This window comes from Biomphalaria glabrata, chromosome 3 (genome assembly GCF_947242115.1).
Source record: "Biomphalaria glabrata chromosome 3, xgBioGlab47.1, whole genome shotgun sequence".
NCBI classification, from domain to species: Eukaryota; Metazoa; Mollusca; class Gastropoda; family Planorbidae; genus Biomphalaria; species Biomphalaria glabrata.
Genome location: NC_074713.1, coordinates 32559321 through 32580147, shown reverse-complemented (window position 1 = coordinate 32580147; position 20827 = coordinate 32559321). Strand labels below are relative to the sequence as shown.

Genomic DNA, 20827 nt, shown 5'->3' with positions numbered 1-20827 from the left:
CTCTCTTTTCAAAACTTGATAGCTATCATCAATATGATGGTCATGATTTTGGCATATTGTTAGAGCTTGACCATGAACGAAGTCTATCAGTATTTCAGACCATTCTTCTTCTGGCATATTAAATGTAGACATTTTTGCCTCATATCTTTTCAGAAAATCACCAATGTCATCCTTCTGTTCATCAAAACTTTGTATCTTTCTCTTTAGCCATGTTTGCGAATTAGGGTTGTCTCTTTGTGTGGTAATATTATTTGAGTTATTTCCTTGTTCAGTTTGAGCTCTGGCTTGTGCTGCATCCAATCTCATCTTCTCCATTTTAGCTTCATGCTCCCTAGTTTTTTCTCTCTCTTTGTCTTGCCTTTCTTGGTCCTCTTTTTGCTTCTCATATTCTTCCTTTCTGATCCTTTCTTGTCTCTCTATCTCTTGTCTTTGACGTTCTTCTTGTCTTTCTATCTCTTCTTTTTCCCTTCTTATTTTATCTTGACGTTCCATTTCTTCCCTCACAACTTACTGTACATAAGCTGCTAAGTCCTTTCCTTTTAACTCCATGGCCTTTCCATCCTGCATAGCTGTTTCCTTAACCTCCTTAAGGTCCACATATGATGATGTAGCCATTGTATTTTATTTTCACCCAAATTTATATATTTTTACTTAGCCTATATTAGTTATGGCTATACTTTAAACTTATTTTATATTTAAGTTTTTACAAACTTTTATACAAGTTTTAGGTGTTATGTCTCTATAGATTCAGTAAATGTGTAAATCTAGTCTGATTTATATTCAAATCTGTATATTAATATCACACAAATTTAAATCTAGTATATTATAGTATATATAATAGTACCATTTAGATCTACAGTTATCAAGAGCACTATGACTATTAGTATGAATAACTATGATCAATTTTAAAATCTGATGTGACTAAAGTGTCTAGAGTAGACTCTAAGACTGTCTAGAGTCTAGAGTAGATAAGATAGATTTCTTAGATCCAATCCAGAAATTATGGTTCTATTTAACCATATGAAATAAATATGTTTATACAATGTCAAATATATCTGTAACAAGATATATACATCTATAATGTACTACCTTCATTCATCTTTCAATTAATAATAATATTCCAAATTAGAGTCTAGATGATTAAATGTACCAACGAGATGTACAAAAATTTGTGGATCTCAATTTAGCCAGACGACAATGTTTGACTACAATGCCAGTTTCGGCATTATTCTCATGGCAAAATCATATTTGATTTTAACCGCTCAAACTAAAATTATTTTAGTCTGATTCACAATAAAAGAATCCTACCTGTACTTTCTATCATTAAGTGAAAAAAAATACAGATCTAATTAAATTAATAAAAATAAATAATTTAAAATAATATACACAAATGAAATAATTAAATGAGACTATCGCTATGGGTTGGGATATGACAATATGGCACACATTGATAACGTCACGAAGTAACCAAGCAACAACGGATATGACGTTTACACAAACAAAACAATCACAATCCTAAACGTATAATATAGTTTTTCATCTAAATTACGTCTCCTACCCCGACGGGTTTTAAGGCTCGCTCACCACCTGAATTTTACTCAGGCTAACGTACCAAATTTAGACAAAATCTATTTCTAAAGGCAATCTAAACATATACTAATAAGAAAAATGGCACTTAGCTTTTGATACGAAAGATCCCCTTTGTTCGGATTCCCGAATATGCTAGATCACAACAAACTCCACTGTTCCTCTTCCAGTTCTGACTCTGTTCTCCGGTGCTACCAGTGGATACAATCCGTGTCGAGTATCCCACGTAATGCCACAGATGTCTTGATATGCCACATCAAAATGTTTCAGTTTCTTCGACGACTGTTGATGACCGTTTGTGTAGTTCCGACGACTTTGTGTACACAGTTACTGACGAATAGGTTAACGGTTCTCCTGGCGACGACTTGATTTGCGTAGACGACTACTGACAAATAACAGTCTCTTGACGGCAACTTGATCTGGACGACTGACGAATAACGAATTTCTTGACGATGACTTGATCTGGGCTGACGAATAACGACTTTGACGATGACTTGATCTGGGTTGACGATTAACGACTTTCTTGACAATGACTTGATCTGGGCTGACGAATAACGGTTCTCTAAAATAGTTCACTGCTTCTGCTGCTACTCTGGTAGTACGACGAAGTTTGCTGTTGTATGTTGCTTCACTAGACCAAAATGTCCAATGTAGACTAGGTGAAACCAAGGTCACCTCCGACGACGTTCCGTTATACGATTAACGGTTTTCAACAAAATTAAGTGGATGTAGCTGTTTCCACTACTTCAATATCAACAAGTCTAGATATGGTCTAGACCAACGTATAATAAATATATCAATGTTCAGCAACGATAAATATGATTTCACTTACCTTCCAAAGGTTAAATACAGTGACCGTTATAAAAGTGGCAAGCAACCGGTTCAATGAGCAAACTGCTCCACAAGAATCTCTCAAAGGGTAAGACGACAGAGCGATTTAGTTAGCTACCAAACTTGTAGTACTCACAATACTTCTGACAGCGGGCAAACTGTCCTTCTCAAAACTGACGAGGTTAAACTTGATACTCGATGTGGCTCCTACGACTGTTTTCTCAAGCGAAGAAAAAAATATGTCCAACAGGTTCACTAACGATCTCTCACCCGTTATGAATGAACGGTTCCTCTGGCTGTAGGTCGATTCGGCATACGAAGATCAGGCGTTGATAATATAAACGTTGAGTAGGCCAGACGTTGCGATGATCACTGTCCTGACGAAGGTCACCCTGAGTTAACGGCTCATTGAACGTACGATCAAGCAGGCGACGACTGCATGTAGATCTAGAACAAAGTCACTCTGCGATGATGCTGTGTTCAGCCGTACTCCGATGAAACTTTATATCTTCGAGTGCACGACCCTCACCTGAGTAAACGTTCAGCTTCGAGGTCCGGTTCGAGGTTCGGCTTCGAGGTTCGGGTTCATCCGGGCTTCGGGCGTCGGGGGTCGCCACTGTGATGTTGCTTGTTCAGGCTGTCTTGAGGTCAACTATGGATGACTGTTGAATTTCAACCAATTACTCTGCAAGCGTTTGGGTGTAATTGTTCGGGTGTATTCAGTGTAGTTGATCAACAATCCAGACAAACAAACACATCGGTTTTAACTAGTGAAGAGATGTAGTCAACACTGATGAACAACTTCACATATATTTATTCTAATAAAAGGCCACAGTAAAAGTCTCTGTCACTAAACACGTCGTTACCCTGGAATATTATATCGCTAACTGATTTTCCGGTCTCTAACCCAACATATCCCAAACGTCACTAGTCCCGTTCAATATGCGTCTTCTATGGTGCGTCGCTAAATAACTAAACTATAAATAAGGTGTCTAACAGTAGGTCGGTGTCAGTCCATTTGATCACACCGAACGTGTAAAGGAGCACTGGGACGGCCCAGCTGTTTATTGCAGTGATGAGATTACTGCCAGACAGTTTGGTGTTGAGGATTTTATTAACTCTTTGCCTATATTTACCAAGAAAGTCCTCTTTTAATTTCTTATGGTTTATCTTGGCATTCTGGTTTATTCCAAGATATTTATAAATAGAGGCAGTGTTCAATTCCTCGATGCCTTCAAATTCAATGTTGGTGTTCTTTGCCTTGCCCTTTTTAATGCTTATGATGCCACACTTATCCAGGCCAAAAGACATACAGATATCGTCACTAAAGCATTTTACCGTTTTGATTAAGGTGTGTAATTTTTGCTCGGTTTCTGCATATAGCTTTAGATCATCCATGTATAATAAGTGGGACGCACATTTTGTACATTTAGTGTCAACCCTAAAACCGTTTGTAGTCTTGGAGTAATGTAGATAGAGGATTAATCGCTAGGCAGAACCAGAGTGGAGATAGTGAGTCACCCTGGTATATACCTCTTCTTATGTGCACAGATCCTAGTTTATCACGATTAAGGTGCAGATTTATCTTCCAATTATTCATACAGACTTTCAATAGTTGTTTTATTCTTGGGTTGATTCTATGAATATCCAGGGTTTTTAATAGTCAATCATGCGGAACTGAATCGAAAGCTTTTTTTTAGTCGATGTAACACATGTGTAAATTTCTCTTTCTTCTATTAGCTTGATGCAATATAATACCATCTATAGTTAGCTGTACTTTACAGCCCATCGACTCTTCAATGCAACCTTGTTGTTCCTCTGCTAGTAGCTTATGGGCAGAACAAAATTTATACATTTTACTTTTTAAAAGTGAAGTTAATAGTTTATACACCACTGACAGACAAGTGATAGGGCGATAGTTTGATGGTTGGTTCGGATCCCCTTTTTTGGGGAGGAGAGATGTTCTCCCTTCAGTGAGTTCTAACAGCATTGAAGACGGTTCTGATATTAGCTCGTTAAAACTTGATGTTAGTGGTGCATGTACGGCTGTAAGTTTTTTCAGCCAAAAGTTGTGTATATTGTTCGGCCCAGGAGCAGTCCAGTTGTGGGTTTTTGATATAGCTGCTGAGACTTCCTCAGCTGTGAAATCCTCATCAGGCATTATTATTATTATTATTATTATTATTATTATTATTATTAATATGCATTTTTTTCTTTACGCAACAGAACATTTGATAAACTCAACCCACATGATATAAAAGGGAATAATAAAATGGTGAGCTGTCTTCCTTTTTTTCATCTGTCTCAATTGAAAGTGTGATTTATTCCATTTGAAATGTGTGTTTGAGATAGTGTCATTTACTTTGTCCAGGCCTTTGAAGCTGCTGCCAAGCTAGGTATACCTAAAGTGTTAGAGCCTGCTGACATGGTGCTACTGGCTGTGCCAGACAAACTGTGTGTTATGACTTACTTGCATCAGCTGAGGTCATATTTTACTGGTCAGAGATTAGAGCTTCAGCAGATTGGTCCTAGTGCTAGTGAGAGTACTTACACTCTAGGTAGGTGGACAAACTTTTGTCTTATGGTGCTATAATAACAAAACAGACATAAACAAAAAGGTGACAAACTGACATAAAATAGTTTTGAATAGATAATGTTCTTCTGGAATGTAGTGAAGCATGGTGTTTCTATAGGAAGCCAGTTCCAAACCTGAAAAAACCTGCAAACCCTAACTTTTCAGGAAGAAAAGTTGCTCAACTAGAAATGTTGAGTCCATGGAGCACAGAGCTCTCTGCAGGACTTTGGAGTAATAAGTTCGCTAAGGTACTAGGGCTTCTCTTTATTGTGGATGCAATGATGACAAAGTGTAGATTCATTGGTAAACATTTTTACTTGTTCTAGTGAAAATATACTTCACTTAAAATACATTGATTAACATTTATACTTGCTCTAGTGAAAGTACCTACACTCTGGATATGTTGGTAAACATTTATACTTGCTCTAGTGAAAGTACCTACATCTAAATACATTGGTAAACATTTATACTTGCTCTAGTGAAAGTACTTACACTCTAGATATGTTGGTAAACATTTATACTTGCTCTAGTGAAAGTACATACATCTAAATACATTGGTAAACATTTATACTTGCTCTAGTGAAAGTACATACATCGAGATATGTTGGTAAATATTTATACTTTTTCTAGTGAAAGTACCTACATTCTAGATACATTGTCTCGTCCCGAGACATGACATTAAACTGCGCTCCTCTTTCCTTAGCACTTTTGGAGCTCAAAAGTGCCCTACTTCTTTTCTATCATTGTGTCTGCCTCCTCTTTTCCTAAGTCTGCCTTCATTGATCATCACACTGTCTCCTAAACTTTAAATTCTCACTACGTCCTAGACCAGTCCGTTTGCTGTGGACTGCGATGGGTAAGGGGGGATAAAGAGATCCTGGTGTTTGAGGGGTGGCTATCTGAGGATAAACCACAACAACACAATACTTTGGCTCCAAGTTCCCCTAGACCTGAGACCCAGATGGCCCGCTCTGGGTCAACCGGCTGGTCATGCCGAGCTACCAGCATAGGTCGTCAACCTATGCTGGATGGTGGTGGCTGGAGGGTCAATCAGGGAGCTGCTGTATCTGACACATGTCCGATGCAGCAGCTGACTGAGTATAGCACCTGTGTAGCCCTGGCGGGCTCATTCTGGACATCCGAATGGCCCGTCCCCTTGTTGGACTCGATGGTGGGGAGCACAGGTGCCGAATTAACAAGAAAATATATATGGATAAAAAAAAACCAATAAACTACTTGCCCCAGATTTAAGTCTGGGCAAGAGACGCCGTATTGAGGCAAAAAAGGAGGAGGCCACAAAAAGCTGTACTACCTGGCCATCATTTTTGGTGGTCAGGTGCACAGAGGAGGGGAAAAGCCTGACAAAGCTGAGCCCTTTCCTTATCTATAAGGGACTCAAGTCAGTAGTGGGAGAGCCCAAGAGTGTGTCTAAGCTACACAAATCAATGGAAATTCTTGTAGAAGTAGATGGCAAGACACACTCTGATGGGCTTTTAAGATGCAGAAGACTCTGTGATCTCCAAGTGGAAGTCATGCCACACAAGAGTCTGAACACCAGCAGAGGTGTAATCAGCTTTAGGGACCTACTGGAATGTTCCGAGAAGGAAATAGTGGAGAGCATTGAAGGAGTCACCCATGCCCGGCGCATTACCAGGCGCAGGGATGGGGAGGAGGTCAAAACCGCCACTATTATCCTCACATTCGGAACTAGGACACCGCCAGAGTATGTGAAGGCAGGATACCTACGAGTTCCAGTGAGGCCCTACATACCTAACCCCATGAGGTGCTTCAAGTGCCAGGGTTATGGACACGGCGCGGCAGTCTGCAAGAGGAACACTGTGTGTGCCAGATGTGCTGGAGAGGGTCATGAGGACAAGGGCTGCACAGCCCAGTTCAAATGCCCAAACTGTCACGCTGGCCACTCAGCCTTCTCCAAGGACTGCCCTGTGTGGAAACAGGAGGTTGCCTTGCAGGAGTACAAGGCAAGAAATGGATGTACCTTCAGCCAGGCGAAATCGGCTGTATTGGCCCTACCCAAGGGCCAATTCATCTTGACAAAGACCTACGCCCAGGCTGTTGCTAAGATAGGAAGATCCATAGCCACACAGACGGACACATTGACCCCACCACCCCCTCCTCCTCCTCCTCCAACTCAGAAGAAAACACCGCCAAAGAACACACCTCCGAAGAAAAAGGAAAGCCCTGTTGTCATGCTAAAGAACAGGTTCTCTGTGCTCGCTGATGAGAGCATGGAGACTGAGCAGCATGTCAAAACCAACACTCCGGGAGAACCCGGAGACATCATGTCTGACACAGGTTCTTCTCAGAGAACCCAGCCAGACACCCTAACCTCTACCGAATTAGAGGTTGACCAACTCCCTAAGGGGAGAAATCAAAGCGGAGAGTATGCCCAAGGTGAGAGAGGAGGAAATAACCTCCACTCTAACCAGAGGGATCTCCCCTCTCCAGAGAGAAAGACTTCCCCCAAAAGGGGTTGTCCTCCTCTCCATCGAAACCCAAGAATAAAAATACCAAGGTCACTGGAATAAAGGGAAACCCCTTCGGGGGCCTCCCAAGGCCAAATAGCTCCAAGTAGGTCATCTAGAATAAGCCATGGATTCCAGAATTGTACAGTGGAATTGTAGAGGCCTCAAGGCCAATTATGAGGAAATGCAGCTACTGATGGACTCTGAGACTCCTGTAGCTGTCTGCTTACAGGAAACATTTCTGAAAGATAGCATCAGCTTCCAAAGCTACAGTGCTTACAGCAAGAATGTTGAGGATGCAGAGAGAGCATCAGGCGGAGTCTGTATCCTTGTGAAGGATAGCATCCCCCATGAGAGGGTAGAACTACAGACCACACTACAGGCCATAGCAGCTAGGATAACCCTTCACAAGGTTATCACTTGCTGCAGCCTGTATCTACCACCAGGCGCTCCATTAAACCCAACAGACATGGATGACCTATTGAAACAACTCCCCCAGCCTTATATAATCCTTGGGGATTTCAATGCCCATAACACCATGTGAGGATCCAACAATACGGACACAAGAGGTCATATGCTGGAGGATATCTTCCTCCAACATGATCTATGCATACTTAATGATGCATCACCAAACTTCTTGCACCCAGGAACTGGATCACTCACATGCATTGACCTCACCGTATGCATCCCCGGACTTCTGGACAACTTTAAATGGTCAGTTAGCAATGATCTACGGGGAAGTGATCACTTCCCAATCATCATTACTAACAATCTCCCCTCATTGGGACAACCTCAGCAGTGGAAACTGAATAAGGCCGATTGGGAACAATTCCAAAAAAGATGCTCCGAGGATATCACAGAAAATATCCTCGATGAACAGAACCCAGCTGATACCTTTGCTAGCAAGCTACTAAGTATAGCCAGAAAATTGTACCCCTAACCTCCGCAAATCCAAAACGGCCTAGCAAACCATGGTTTGATACAGCTTGCAAAAGTGCTATTGGCAATAGGAAAAAACGACTGGCTGCATTTATAAAGAATCCTTCCCAGGAAAACCTAAAGCTATTCAGGATAGCTAGAGCAAAGGCTAGACAAACCATACGGTCAGCCAAAAGGAATTCCTGGAGAAGTTTTGTCGGCAGTCTGGATGCCAAAACTTCTGCTAGAGCGGTTTGGAAGGCAGTAAGGCGAATCAAAGGGAAAGAATCAAATGCAATAGGGCAACTGAAAAACCAAGGACGAACTGTCACGTCCCCCAGAGAAATAGCTGACTGCCTTGCATCCTCAATAGCAGAAAAATCATCCACTGCACACTACACGCCAGAGTTCCAAAAAGTCAAAACCAGGGAGGAAAGACACCCCATTGATTTCAGGTCAGAGAACAATGAAGACTACAACAAACCGTTCTCGCTTGAGGAACTGAGGGAATCGCTGGACAAGTCACATGACACAGTGCCTGGAGAAGATGAAATCCATTACCAGTTCCTCAAGCACCTTCCCGAACCCTCATTGGCAGTCCTGCTAGGGGTCTATATCTGTGTGTGGCAAACAAGCGCTTTCCCAAACAGCTGGAGGAAAGCCACAGTTATACCGATACCTAAACCGGGAAGAGACGGCTCTGACCCAGCTAACTATCGACCAATAGCACTAACAAGCTGCATCTGCAAAACCATGGAAAGAATGATTAACAGCAGGCTGGTCTGGTACCTGGAGAGGAATAAAGTGATCTCCAACTACCAGTGTGGATTCTGGCAGGGGTAGACAACAACTGACCACCTGGTAAGGCTGGAAGCTTATATTAGAAATGCATTACTCAGAAGAGAACATCTAGTAGCTGTATTCTTCGATATAGAAAAGGCCTATGACACAACCTGGAAACATGGCATTCTACGTGACATGGCGCTTATGGGGCTTAAGGGACACCTCCCCCCTTTTGTGGAGGAATTCCTGAAAGATCGAAAATTTCAGGTTCGAGTGGGCAACTCCGCTTCTGACACTCATGACCAGGAAATGGGTGTACCCCAGGGCAGCATTCTGTCAGTCACCCTGTTCAACATTAAAATAAATAGCATCATAAATGCGCTGTCCCCTGGCATAGAGTGCTCTTTTTATGTTGATGACTTTGTCATTTTTACTTATGGGAAAAACATGAACACCTTAGAAAGAGAATTACAGTTATGTTTAAACAAAATTCAGGGTTGGGCAAACGATAATGGTTTTAAATTTTCAGACTCCAAAACAGTTAGTATGCATTTTTGTAATCTAAGGGGACTCCACCCAGACCCTGAACTATTTATACACAAAAAGAAGATCCCTGTCGTGAAAACTACAAAATTTTTAGGCCTCACCTTAGATTCCAAATTTAATTTTCTCCCCCACATTAAGGAACTTAAGAAGAAATGCCAAAAGTCATTAAACATACTTAGAGTACTCAGCCATATGGACTGGGGAGCTGACAGAGTTACCTTGCTGCTGCTTTACCGGAGTCTAATTTGATCCAAGCTAGACTACAGATCCATAATATATGGAGCAGCAAGGAAGTCGTACCTAAAAATACTGGAACCAATACAAAATGCTGCCCTGCGTCCCTGTCTCGGCGCGTTTCGTACATCACCTATCCCAAGTCTCCATGTGGAGACTGGAGAACTCCCCTTGGATATAAGAATGAAAAAGCTTGCAATGCAGTATATAGTCAAGCTAAAATCCAACCCCACGAACCCTGCTTTCGACTCCATATTTAACCCCACAGAGGTAGAATTATACAATCGAAGGCCTAACGTCATACAGCCTTTGGGCCTTCGAATGAGAGAACCCATCCAAAATTTAACCCCACCCATTGACCAAATCTCTAAAATAGAAACCCCTCAGAATCCTCCTTGGCTAATGAATAAACTTAAATTAAATTTATCCCTCCTTAATTTCAAAAAAGAAAATACAGACCCAAGCATACTACAAGTCCACATTAGGGAACTGCAGGAGAGCTACGTAGATTGTGGCACCATCTACACAGACAGATCCAAAATGGATGGAAAGGTCGCGTGTGCCTGCTCCTTTCGGAACAAAACAATCTCCTGTAGACTCCCCGATGGCTGCTCCATCTTTACGGCCGAATTGCATGCAATATCGCTTGCACTTATGGCCGTTAAAGCATCAGAAAGGAGGAAATGTATAATCTGCTCCGACTCCAAATCTGCATTGCAAGCTTTGGGGCGGATAAAGATTGGTACATAAGAGCCTGAAGCTGTTGGACCAAATAACAGCCGACCGTAGGGATGTCACCTTTATCTGGGTCCCCTCCCATGTTGGCAATGAGGGAAACGAAGCCGCAGACAGAGAAGCAAAGAGAGCCCTAAATCATGCGGTGTCAGGAACCCAAATTCCCTGCTTGGACCTGAGACAAAGTATTGCCTCTTCCACCTATCGAGAATGGCAGTAAACTCAGGCAGATTGTGGCGGATGTCGGGTGGCGGCCCACATCTAAGGGTCTGACAAGGCGTGGTAGCACGACCATGTCCAGACTTAGGATTGGCCACACCTACATCACACACTCTTTTGTGCTGAAGAGAGAGGAGCTCCCACTTTGTGAGTACTGTGACTCTCGCCTCACCGTGGAACATATCCTCGTTGATTGCCCCAGATACCAGGATGTCAGGGAGAAATATTTTAGAGCCACTGGCTTAAAACACTATTTGATAATGTCGATCCTGGGAAGGTACTGGGCTTTATCCGGGAAGTGGGGCTATCTACGAAGATCTGATTTATGAATTTGTGAACATGTACTATTTACATTAGATTTTTACCAAATAATTAAATTTTTACTACCTTTACTATTTTAACTGTGAATAGACCTTGATTTTAATGATATGACTGTATAGAATCAGGCCCTTGTTGTTTAGAGAAAGAGTAATCCTTAAGGGACTGCAGGCACGACATGGCCTAAATTGTGCCGATGTGCCTAATATCAAAATCATCATCATCTAGATACATTGTCTTCCGAGACAGATAATATAGCTTATACTTATGTATTTGAGATTAGTCCCAATGTACATTTTCTCCTAATTTAGATAGATTGGTTTCATTTTACATCAGCTCTTGTTTAGTTTTAGTTCAGATTTGTCTTAGTTGAAACAATGGTTGATTTGTTGGTCCTAGTCTGATAATCCTAAGGTAACAAGAAAATATTTACAAAATACTTTTTTAAAAGCAAAGTTTATATTGTATCAATTGTTTTAAATCAATCATGTAATTAAATTTGTAATAGATCTAGACCAACAATAATAAATCTGTGCGATTAGAAATATTTTTACCAATTGTTTAACACAATTTTTATGCTTTTGTGGGACGGTGGGAAGAAAAAGAAAGTTGTTTGACTTTAATTTGAACTGGATGGCTCAAGCTAACACATTAGCAACTGAGCCAGTCAAGAGTACTTAATGAAATAGGTTTTTTATTTAACTATTGTTAGTTTCTAATTTTTAACCGATGACCTAATTCTCTACATATGGCTTATCTCCCCTTATCTAGTACTGACTCTTTATAAAACAAAATTAATTAATTATGAAAAATTGATAAAATAATTGGTCAATTTTTCAAAGGTTTTAGGTTTTGTTAGGGGCAATGAATAATTGTGAAAAGTTTTAACAATCCAAAATGGAAAGTGGGAGAAATAACGTGTTCAAGATTATACAGAGAGACAGAGTGAGTTGATAGAAGCTTTGTAAAAAATTAAACCCAAGTCTTACCTTGTCACTGTGATATCTATTTTGACTGTGACTAAGTTTTCAAGATTCAATACTATTTTCAAAAGTAACTATAAACAGTTTATACAATGATGTATGTATGTATATATTTAATGTTAACTTTTTCTGTATTTCCTGAGCCATAGAACTTGTTTATTTTAATCACAAGGTGAACATGACGAAGAAAATGAGCAAAGAATTTCCGAAGAAATGTATGGTTATAGAGCAGCCATTAGAAGCTCCTCCTCCTCCTCAATGTCTGCACCAACCAAAGTGAAGAAATCCTCCTCTTTTGATGATGCCACATTGTCTCAACAACCAACTGTGCCAATAGAGAAAAAGAAAACAAGCAAAGCCCCAGACATCCCACAAGTGGGACTAAAATCTGTTCAGCCAAGCAAAGATCCTGTGATACCTTCTGTTGCCTCTGTCAGTGACCAAGTGCCACAACACATTCATTTTGAAAAGAAAAAAACACGTAGGGCACCCAGCCCCCCTGGAGAGAAATCAAAAAGTAAAGATTTCAATCCATTTGATTCAGATGGGGAAGAAACTTCAGTCCAAGAGAATCAGGTCTGTTTATTTTTTTTAAAGAGGTAAAGTAAAGAAAAACAATCAATTTTTTTTTTCACCATAAGAAAATTATTTTTTTTTTACCCTTGAAGTGGATAAGAATAAATGTATTGACATTCAGTCTTTTAAGCAACATAGCATCAGAAAATCAATAGAGCCTAGCAGGGAAATGATGCATTGATCTTTACCACAATATATGTATTACACACATTTTAAATGAACTGCAATCATTAGTTCACAATACCATCAAACTCATTTGTTTGATCATTATGAATTCCTTATTTCACTAAAACTACAAACATAAATAATCTTTAAAAATATTGTTTAGTTATTTAAATATATTTAATTTCTTGTTTTCCTCTTAGATTTATGCTGAAGACAAAACTGTGTCACCAGAGGTAGGCTTTGACAGTAATCATGCTAAAAATATTGACCTTTGGTCATAGTAATAAACAAATAACTCTTACAAATATCTCTTACAGATAACTCTTACAAATATCTCTTACAGATAACTCTTACAAATATCTCTTACAGATATCTCTTACAAATAACTCTTACAGAACTCTTTGATGGCATAGGATTTCTTAGTGTATTTTTACATCCAGACTTGACTAATTGTCTGATAGAAATTTGTTTTCTATTACTTTTACATCCAGACTTGACTAAGTGTCTGATAGAAATTTGTTTTCTATTACTTTTACATCCAGACTTGACTAAGTGTCTGATAGAAATTTGTTTTCTATTACTTTTACATCCAGACTTGACTAAGTGTCTGATAGAAATTTGTTTTCTATTACTTTTACATCCAGACTTGACTAAGTGTCTGATAGAAATTTGTTTTCTATTACTTTTACATCCAGACTTGACTAAGTGTCTGATAGAAATTTGTTTTCTATTACTTTTACATCCAGACTTGACTAAGTGTCTGATAGAAATTTGTTTTCTATTACTTTTACATCCAGACTTGACTAAATCATTGTAGTAAGTCATTTGTAGTGTAGAAACTTTGCTAAATAAATGTTATTTCAACTAATTTTATTGTGAGTCTAGCAATAAACAGGAGAATCAGAAATAAAATAGACATTGTTAGTTATCATATTGTTGTAAATCAAAGGCTCAATGAAATTCTACAGTAAATAAATTTGTGTGTTTATTTACCAGGACAAACACATTACAGCCTTTGCATTCCAAGAGTCTTGTCACTAATTATACAAGTCCTTTCACCAGCAACCTGAATACGGCCCAACGATAGCCTTCCCCACTTCGCTCCAGGTCCCTACTACACCTTCAGGAAGCACAAAAGACGGCTCCTTAGTTTGCAAACATTCAGACTCTCCACAATCGCTTGATACACTGTTTTTTTGTATCCTAGCGCCTTACTGTTCTGGTTCGATAGTGCGCTTGTACACACCACAAGCACTTGTGTCATCTTTTACCTTAGAACGGGATTACAAAATGACTTGAACAAAATTCAGTTTTAAATAGAGCAGTTTAAGGGATTAAATTCATAGCTGCATGCTTATTAATAGATTAATAGCAGATGTTGACACCTCTTTCATAAGGTTGCTCATTTAGAATTAAAAGAAAGAGCCAGGAAGCTGTTGGAAAAAGCTCAGAAGGATTTAGCATCAGGAAATTTGCCAGAAAGTGTTCAGGTAGGATCAGGAATGTCTTGTCTCATGTCAATAAAAACCTAATGATCATTTTATTTGTGTTTTGAGATCATCAGTTGAACAAACTTTCCATCTAACCTTTGTGCCTAGCTAAGTTATTTTATGAAAAAATGTGTTGTTGCTATCAAGTAAACCATATATATAATCAGATTTTGCTTTTTATTAGTTAAATCACATAATTTTTTAAATTTACTATATCCGTGTCAATGTGTTATGCGCCAGGAGGCCAATGGACTCCGACTTAGCCTGCTTTTCTTTTTGGGTGTGCTCCCATAGCCTTTGATCATCCAAGATCATCTGCAAGGCAGCAGCTGTTTATTTTCAGTTTTCTCTCCTAAGATGAACTGCTATCCCTAGCTAATGAGCTTCATCTACCCGGCTTTAGAGTTTGAGAACCCTATACTCGCTTTTTGCAATCATTGCCCTGGATTTCTTAGATGTTTTTAGTAAATATTCTAACCACTGGAATACTCCACCTCATCCTCCATGAATGCAAACCAGTTGGTCCGTGGCTGTTTATTTGGTATTACAGCTAACCCTTATATCTAAGGGTCTTTCCCCTGTCTGCCACCTGGGGACTTGCTTGGTAGAAGGTGATAACTCCCCAAGGTTTACTATATGATTTATGGCATTAATTACAATGATTTGATATTTTGATGAAATGTATATATAGTCTATTAGATTAGTCTCAGCTCAATTGAATGTTCAAAATATTGATGTGAACTCTTATTAGAATGATGAAAAACAAAAAAGGTTGAGGGAACAGGCTAAGAAGTTGATAGCAGAGACTAGGGCTAGTGAGAAGTTACCTGAGTTACCTGTAGTACATCCTCCTGCAGTCACCACAGGTAAGTTGTACAACCACACAGCCACTTGTAGGCACTGCATCTGGTTGTTAGTATATTGTGTAACTATTTACATTTTTATCAGTACTGTTTGGTTTAACGTCTACATTGAAAACATTCTAGGTATCATAACACCCCCTTTTTTTGTTACAAATCCTTTCATCTCACTGTAAAAATCCACCATTAAAATTGATCACCATCAGTTGCTTCCTAATGATCACTATGGCTGGTTGTCTGGCTGTACTTGTGTTCACCCACTTTTTGTTGAATTTATTCCCAGCCATCTAGTGGTTTCCAACCTGTCACCCTGATTGGTTTTACTAAGGATTTTTTAAAAAGCTTTTGAGCCTTTGGGAAATAAAATGAAAAGTTTGGAAACCACTACTGTCATTAAATGACAAGAAAATCTGTTTTTAATTCAACTGAGGTATTACAGAAAGTTTATTGACTAGTTGAGTTACTAAACTTGCCCATGTCCCTCCAGCACAGCATCACTGATTAGATAACTAACAAGCACTTGATTGGTTGATGTCACAATGGTGTTTCACTTATTGTGTAGTACTAATAGAGCAATGTCAACACTCACTCTCCATGTTGCCTGTCAATATTGTGATGTTTAGCTTGGATCTAAATATTGTCTCAATGTCATTGAATTGAATGAACATTTTCTGTTTGAATTTGATCTCAGCCAAAAAATCCAAATCAAAACAAATCAAACCTAGTGTTACTCTAGTACACTTTCTAGGAGTTTTTGTTCCCTTTTTTTGTTTTAATTTTGTTGTGCATTATCTCCCCTGGCCTGGCAGCCTTGAAAACAGTGAAGATTGAAACCAAACTTGTTCACATAACAGGTAGGTTGTGTTCCTTTTCCCCCCAAAACTTAGCCATTTATTTAAAAAATCACCCATTCTGTTTCAATACATTCATTTATACATTTTTGAACGTCCTTGAAGAAATTAAAAAAAAAATAATAATTTTGTGCATGCTTTTTATTTTATGCATTTTAAAAATATACATTTATATAATTCTCTTTTAACTGTCCTTGAACTAATAACTCAATAGTGGACCTATATTTTTTTTGCATGAGTTGCATAATTAAATGTTAACCAGTAATTTCAAAACATAAACATTCAGCCCAACTTTTACAAAATAAGACCTGTGTTTGGTACATTATTTATTTACTGTACAGAATATAATGTGTTTCCAGTACAGATACACCAAACAGAGAGAGAGAGAACACTATTTTCAGCTGGAATGGTCATAGATGTACTTCAGTGTTAATTTTTTTTCTATTGTAGACTATTATTATTACCAGTTCCTGGATGGGGAATAGTGCTATTAGATTTGTGTGGTCTGTTTGTCCATCCTGTTTAGAACTAAAAAAAACTCAAAAAGATATTGAAAATCTGAAGCAACGGCTACTTTTTTGTTTTCTAAAAATGAACCATTTAATTTTTAAATTACATATGCAAAAAAACTCATTTTTAATAAAGCACTTTGAAGGTAAGGCAATAGGCAACAGACTTTTTCATTACTAACCTTTAGATCCATACAAATTGAATGAACAAACTTGAAAAAAACTTATTTTTGAAAACATATTTAGTTTTATAATTACTATAAACAGATTTTTTTTACTGGTAGATAGATATAAATCTCTACACAAAGTTGTTTGTAACTGAAATGAATGATATTGCATTAAGATTTTGCTTTGTAGTCACACTTTATAAACATTACAGGCTTTTAATTGGATATGCTTATCTAGCTATGAGTCACTCTATCTAGATATTTTCTTTTGTTAGCTGGAGATTCACAGCAACTTTTTTTGATCTTGAGAACTTTCCTCTTTCCTGCAGCCCATCTCAAAGTTTGTGAACTGTTTCTATCTGAAATCTGTTGCTGTCAAATATGAAGGAATTAAAATAGCATTAAAGCTAAGCCATGAAGCACTCTGGTAGAAGTCTAGACTTAAACAATATGTTTATAAGATGCACAGATGTTAAGAATAACATGCAACAGATGATAAACTAGGATGTTCAAATGAATGCTATAGGAAATATAGAAGTAGATCATTAGGATGATTATATATATAGTTTGCTTAAAAAATTAAAATATTTCGGCATTAGTGGTCCACTGCATCAGTGGATTAAAGACTTTCTGATAGGGAGAGAACAAACTGTAATAATAAATGGCTCTAAATCAACACCGATAACAGTAAACTCAGGTGTACCTCAAGGAACAGTCTTGGGTCCACTACTATTTTTAATTTACATAAATGATTTACCAAATTGCATTAGTTCAGGAACAAAAGTCAGATTATTTCCAGACGATTGCATAATATATAGAACAATAAAAACAACACAAGACACAGATATTTTACAAAGAGAATTAGATGAATTACAGAAATGGGAATCAAATTGGAGCATGTCTTTCCAACCAGAAAAATGTCAGTTGTTAAGAGTAACAAAAAAACTAAAACAAATTAATTCCACTTATCTTATTCATGGCAAACCAGTAACACAGACTAAAAACGCAAAATACCTAGGTGTTATAATAAATGAAAAACTTTCATGGAATCCACATATTGATGAAACTACAAAAAAATCAAACAAAGCATTAGGATTTATTAAAAGAAATTTCTATAAATCAAATAAGAACATAAAACTAAAATGTTATTTAACCTTGGTTAGGCCAATAATAGAATATGCATCCTCTGTTTGGGACCCCTCAACTCAAGAAAACATTAAGAAACTAGAACAGACACAAAATAGAGCAGTGAGATTCATAACAAATGAATATTCACATTTGACTAGAGTAACACCTTTAGTAAAATCACTAAATTTAGAAAGCCTTCAGGACAGAAGGCTCAAAAGTAAAGTAGCAATCATACATAAAACACTGAACCATAATCTTCAAATACAAAAACAAAATTTAATAAAATACTCTGAAAGACACAAAGATAAAGGCACATTCCTCGTCCCATATGCTAGGACAAATTTGTACAAATACTCCTTCTTCCCTAGTGCTATTAGAGCATGGAATGGGTTGCCTGAGCTAGCCAGGAAAACCAGTGACTTGGCAGAATTTAAGTCATTGGTTAATATGCATGACTAAATGCATGACGCGTAGGACGTAATCATCTTCTTTTTTGAAGTAACGTCTGTATTATATAAGATAAGATAAGATTATATGCATTGTCATTAAGATAAAAGATTTACTTTTTTCATTTGAAGTGCCAGTAGTATAAAGTGTTTGCATGTTGATTCTTTAACTAGCATGCACTTGAGTAACATAAGGTTAGGCTTCTGCATGCAGAATTAAACTTGCATATACAAGTTAATGTCAAAATTTTCATGCATTTACATTTCTTGACAGTGTTTCTATTGATTCAAAATACTCTCCTCATAGACAGACTACATTGACACCTTGATACTGAACTATTACAAAGTACATTACAGTAATCCCTCGTTAGTTTGTACTTCATCTCTCAAGGATTCACTATCATTTTGTTTTCTCAAGAGGGCAGATGGCCGCTATATCATGGATATTAAAGGAAACAATAAGTTAATCATGAAAGATTGAATTCAATCTATTCAAATGTCATCAATTCCTCTTATGTTTGTTTGCTAGTATTAGCTTAGTGTCAGCCAAGAAGAGTTCACAAATCCTTTTCCTCTTCTTTTAAGTTCATTTGTTATTCTAGATGTTATTATTTAATGTTTAGATTTAATATCATTTTCTTATATTGTGTGTAAATTAAAAGCACCTGATATAAAAAAAATAGACTTGGCCTGTGACAAAATATATCATTTACAAGTATCTCTCACTTTCATGATATGTTTTTGTTCATGTCCTTAAATTTACTTTTGACTAAATCACAACTTAGGAATTACTCGATTTAAGATATCACATTTAGTTTCAGATGAAAAACATTATAGAATGACTGTTGAATGCAAAGGGTTATGAAAATTACATAAAGAGTTTTGAAAGTCCAAATACTCATTAAATACATGAAAAATATCTTTCCTGTACTTTTGATTTTCATTGGTGGTCTTGGGAAAACAAGGGAGCACTGTACATTCGTATTGGAATACTACACATACAGTACAACATTGAAATCATTGATTTAATGTCTATCATCGATGTAGAGTCTGTCTTACATTATTGATGTAGAGTCTGTCTGATACCATTGATGTAGAGTCAGTCTAACATCATTGGTGTAGCGTGTCTGACATCATTGATGTAAACTCTGTCTGACACCATTGATATAGAGCAGTGGTCTTCAACCTTTTTTGGCTTACCACCCCCTTTTCGAATTTTTTCTTTACAACAATCCGCCAGCGCCCCCCTCTAAGAAAAACAGTTAAAGAAGCGTGAGAAGGCAAATTTAAACAAAATATCATCTATTTATTAATTTTTATGCTGTCAATAACACTTATCCCGCTTGGGAGACGACCGCATGCCAATGGCGATTGTTGTGAACTCCTTGGCCTATGACTGACGAGCTTTGAGGAGGACTGAGTGACAGAGGTGCCCCCCTCCCCCGTGAGCGCTATAAAGATTTATTTAGGCGCCATTTCGCTCTCACTGGCATAGAGGAAAGTATCTGGCAGCATTCTCTTGCAGCAGATAGCCTCTGAGCGAAACAGTTTGAGAGCTCTTACAAAAACTGCGGGACAAACATTTGATACTCAAAGAAAAGCCAGCATACAACAGCTTTGTCTGCATAAAATTCGGGAAAATATGTAGGTCGCAGTTGGGTTTGCTTAGTTATGTGAAACACTGGACTCAGCCGTAATCTTCGGAATTAAAGGCAAAAACAGGCAATATTATCATTATGCAAAAATTATTTAAATAATTTGCAGTGATTACACACAAAAATTAATTGTAAAGACTTTCAAATCCTAAGAATAGTCTCCGTTAAAATTTTGGAATATTAGGGCCTACTGTTTTTAGGTTTAATTGTAAATTTAGATTTACTTTTTAATATAAATATTATTATTGCTGAATTCACTACAAAATGAAATTAAGCTATTGGTAACCTTGTGCCTCCTGCAGTCTGACCATATTAGAAATTTCAAGCTTTAAATTAGCCAAAGCAAGGCGAAGGTCTCCTCTAGTGGGTACATCCAGTCTCTTTCTTTGCTTATTCATTAACTTTGTTACGCACTAAATCTAGGTTACCCATGTATGTTGAAAAGCTAAAACATAATTCCAATTTCGACCACAGTTTTGGAATTTTACTGAAACATTTAAATGCAGCCACATCTCTGTTGTGCCTCCAGAGGTGTAGCTAGGAATTTCCATCGTTTGGGGTCCAGGGGGCTTGACATCTTTGGGGGTCACTGCATTTTGCGTAATATTTAATTTAATTAATTAAAAAAGCACTAATTTTCAATCTCCCCCCCCCTCCCCCCACCCTAGCTACGCCACTGTGTGCCTCCTATGTTTACATTCTTTTTACTGAAGACATAGTTTTGTAAATCTATTTTTTCATGCAACTCAATTTGAACGTCAGTAA

General features: G+C 37.9%; 1 protein-coding gene across 8 annotated transcripts in view; it reads left to right on the top strand.

The window, feature by feature from the left end:
* LOC106052104 (EH domain-binding protein 1-like) overlaps nt 1–20827 on the top strand; it is a 111755-nt gene that overhangs the window by 33179 nt on the left and 57749 nt on the right. For 7 of the 8 annotated variants that reach the window (XR_008777065.1, XR_008777063.1, XM_056024574.1 and 4 more), the window contains exons 10-16: nt 4645–4693; nt 4790–4976; nt 12388–12791; nt 13157–13189; nt 14354–14446; nt 15198–15312; nt 16116–16160. Coding sequence is in view for 6 of the 8 variants with exons in the window: in XM_056024574.1 (XP_055880549.1) it covers nt 4645–4693; nt 4790–4976; nt 12388–12791; nt 13157–13189; nt 14354–14446; nt 15198–15312; nt 16116–16160 (926 nt within the window). In the remaining 2 variants the exon portion in view is untranslated. The remainder of the gene's footprint in view (nt 1–4644; nt 4694–4789; nt 4977–12387; nt 12792–13156; nt 13190–14353; nt 14447–15197; nt 15313–16115; nt 16161–20827) is intronic. The other variant, XM_056024575.1, reaches the window with a different exon arrangement.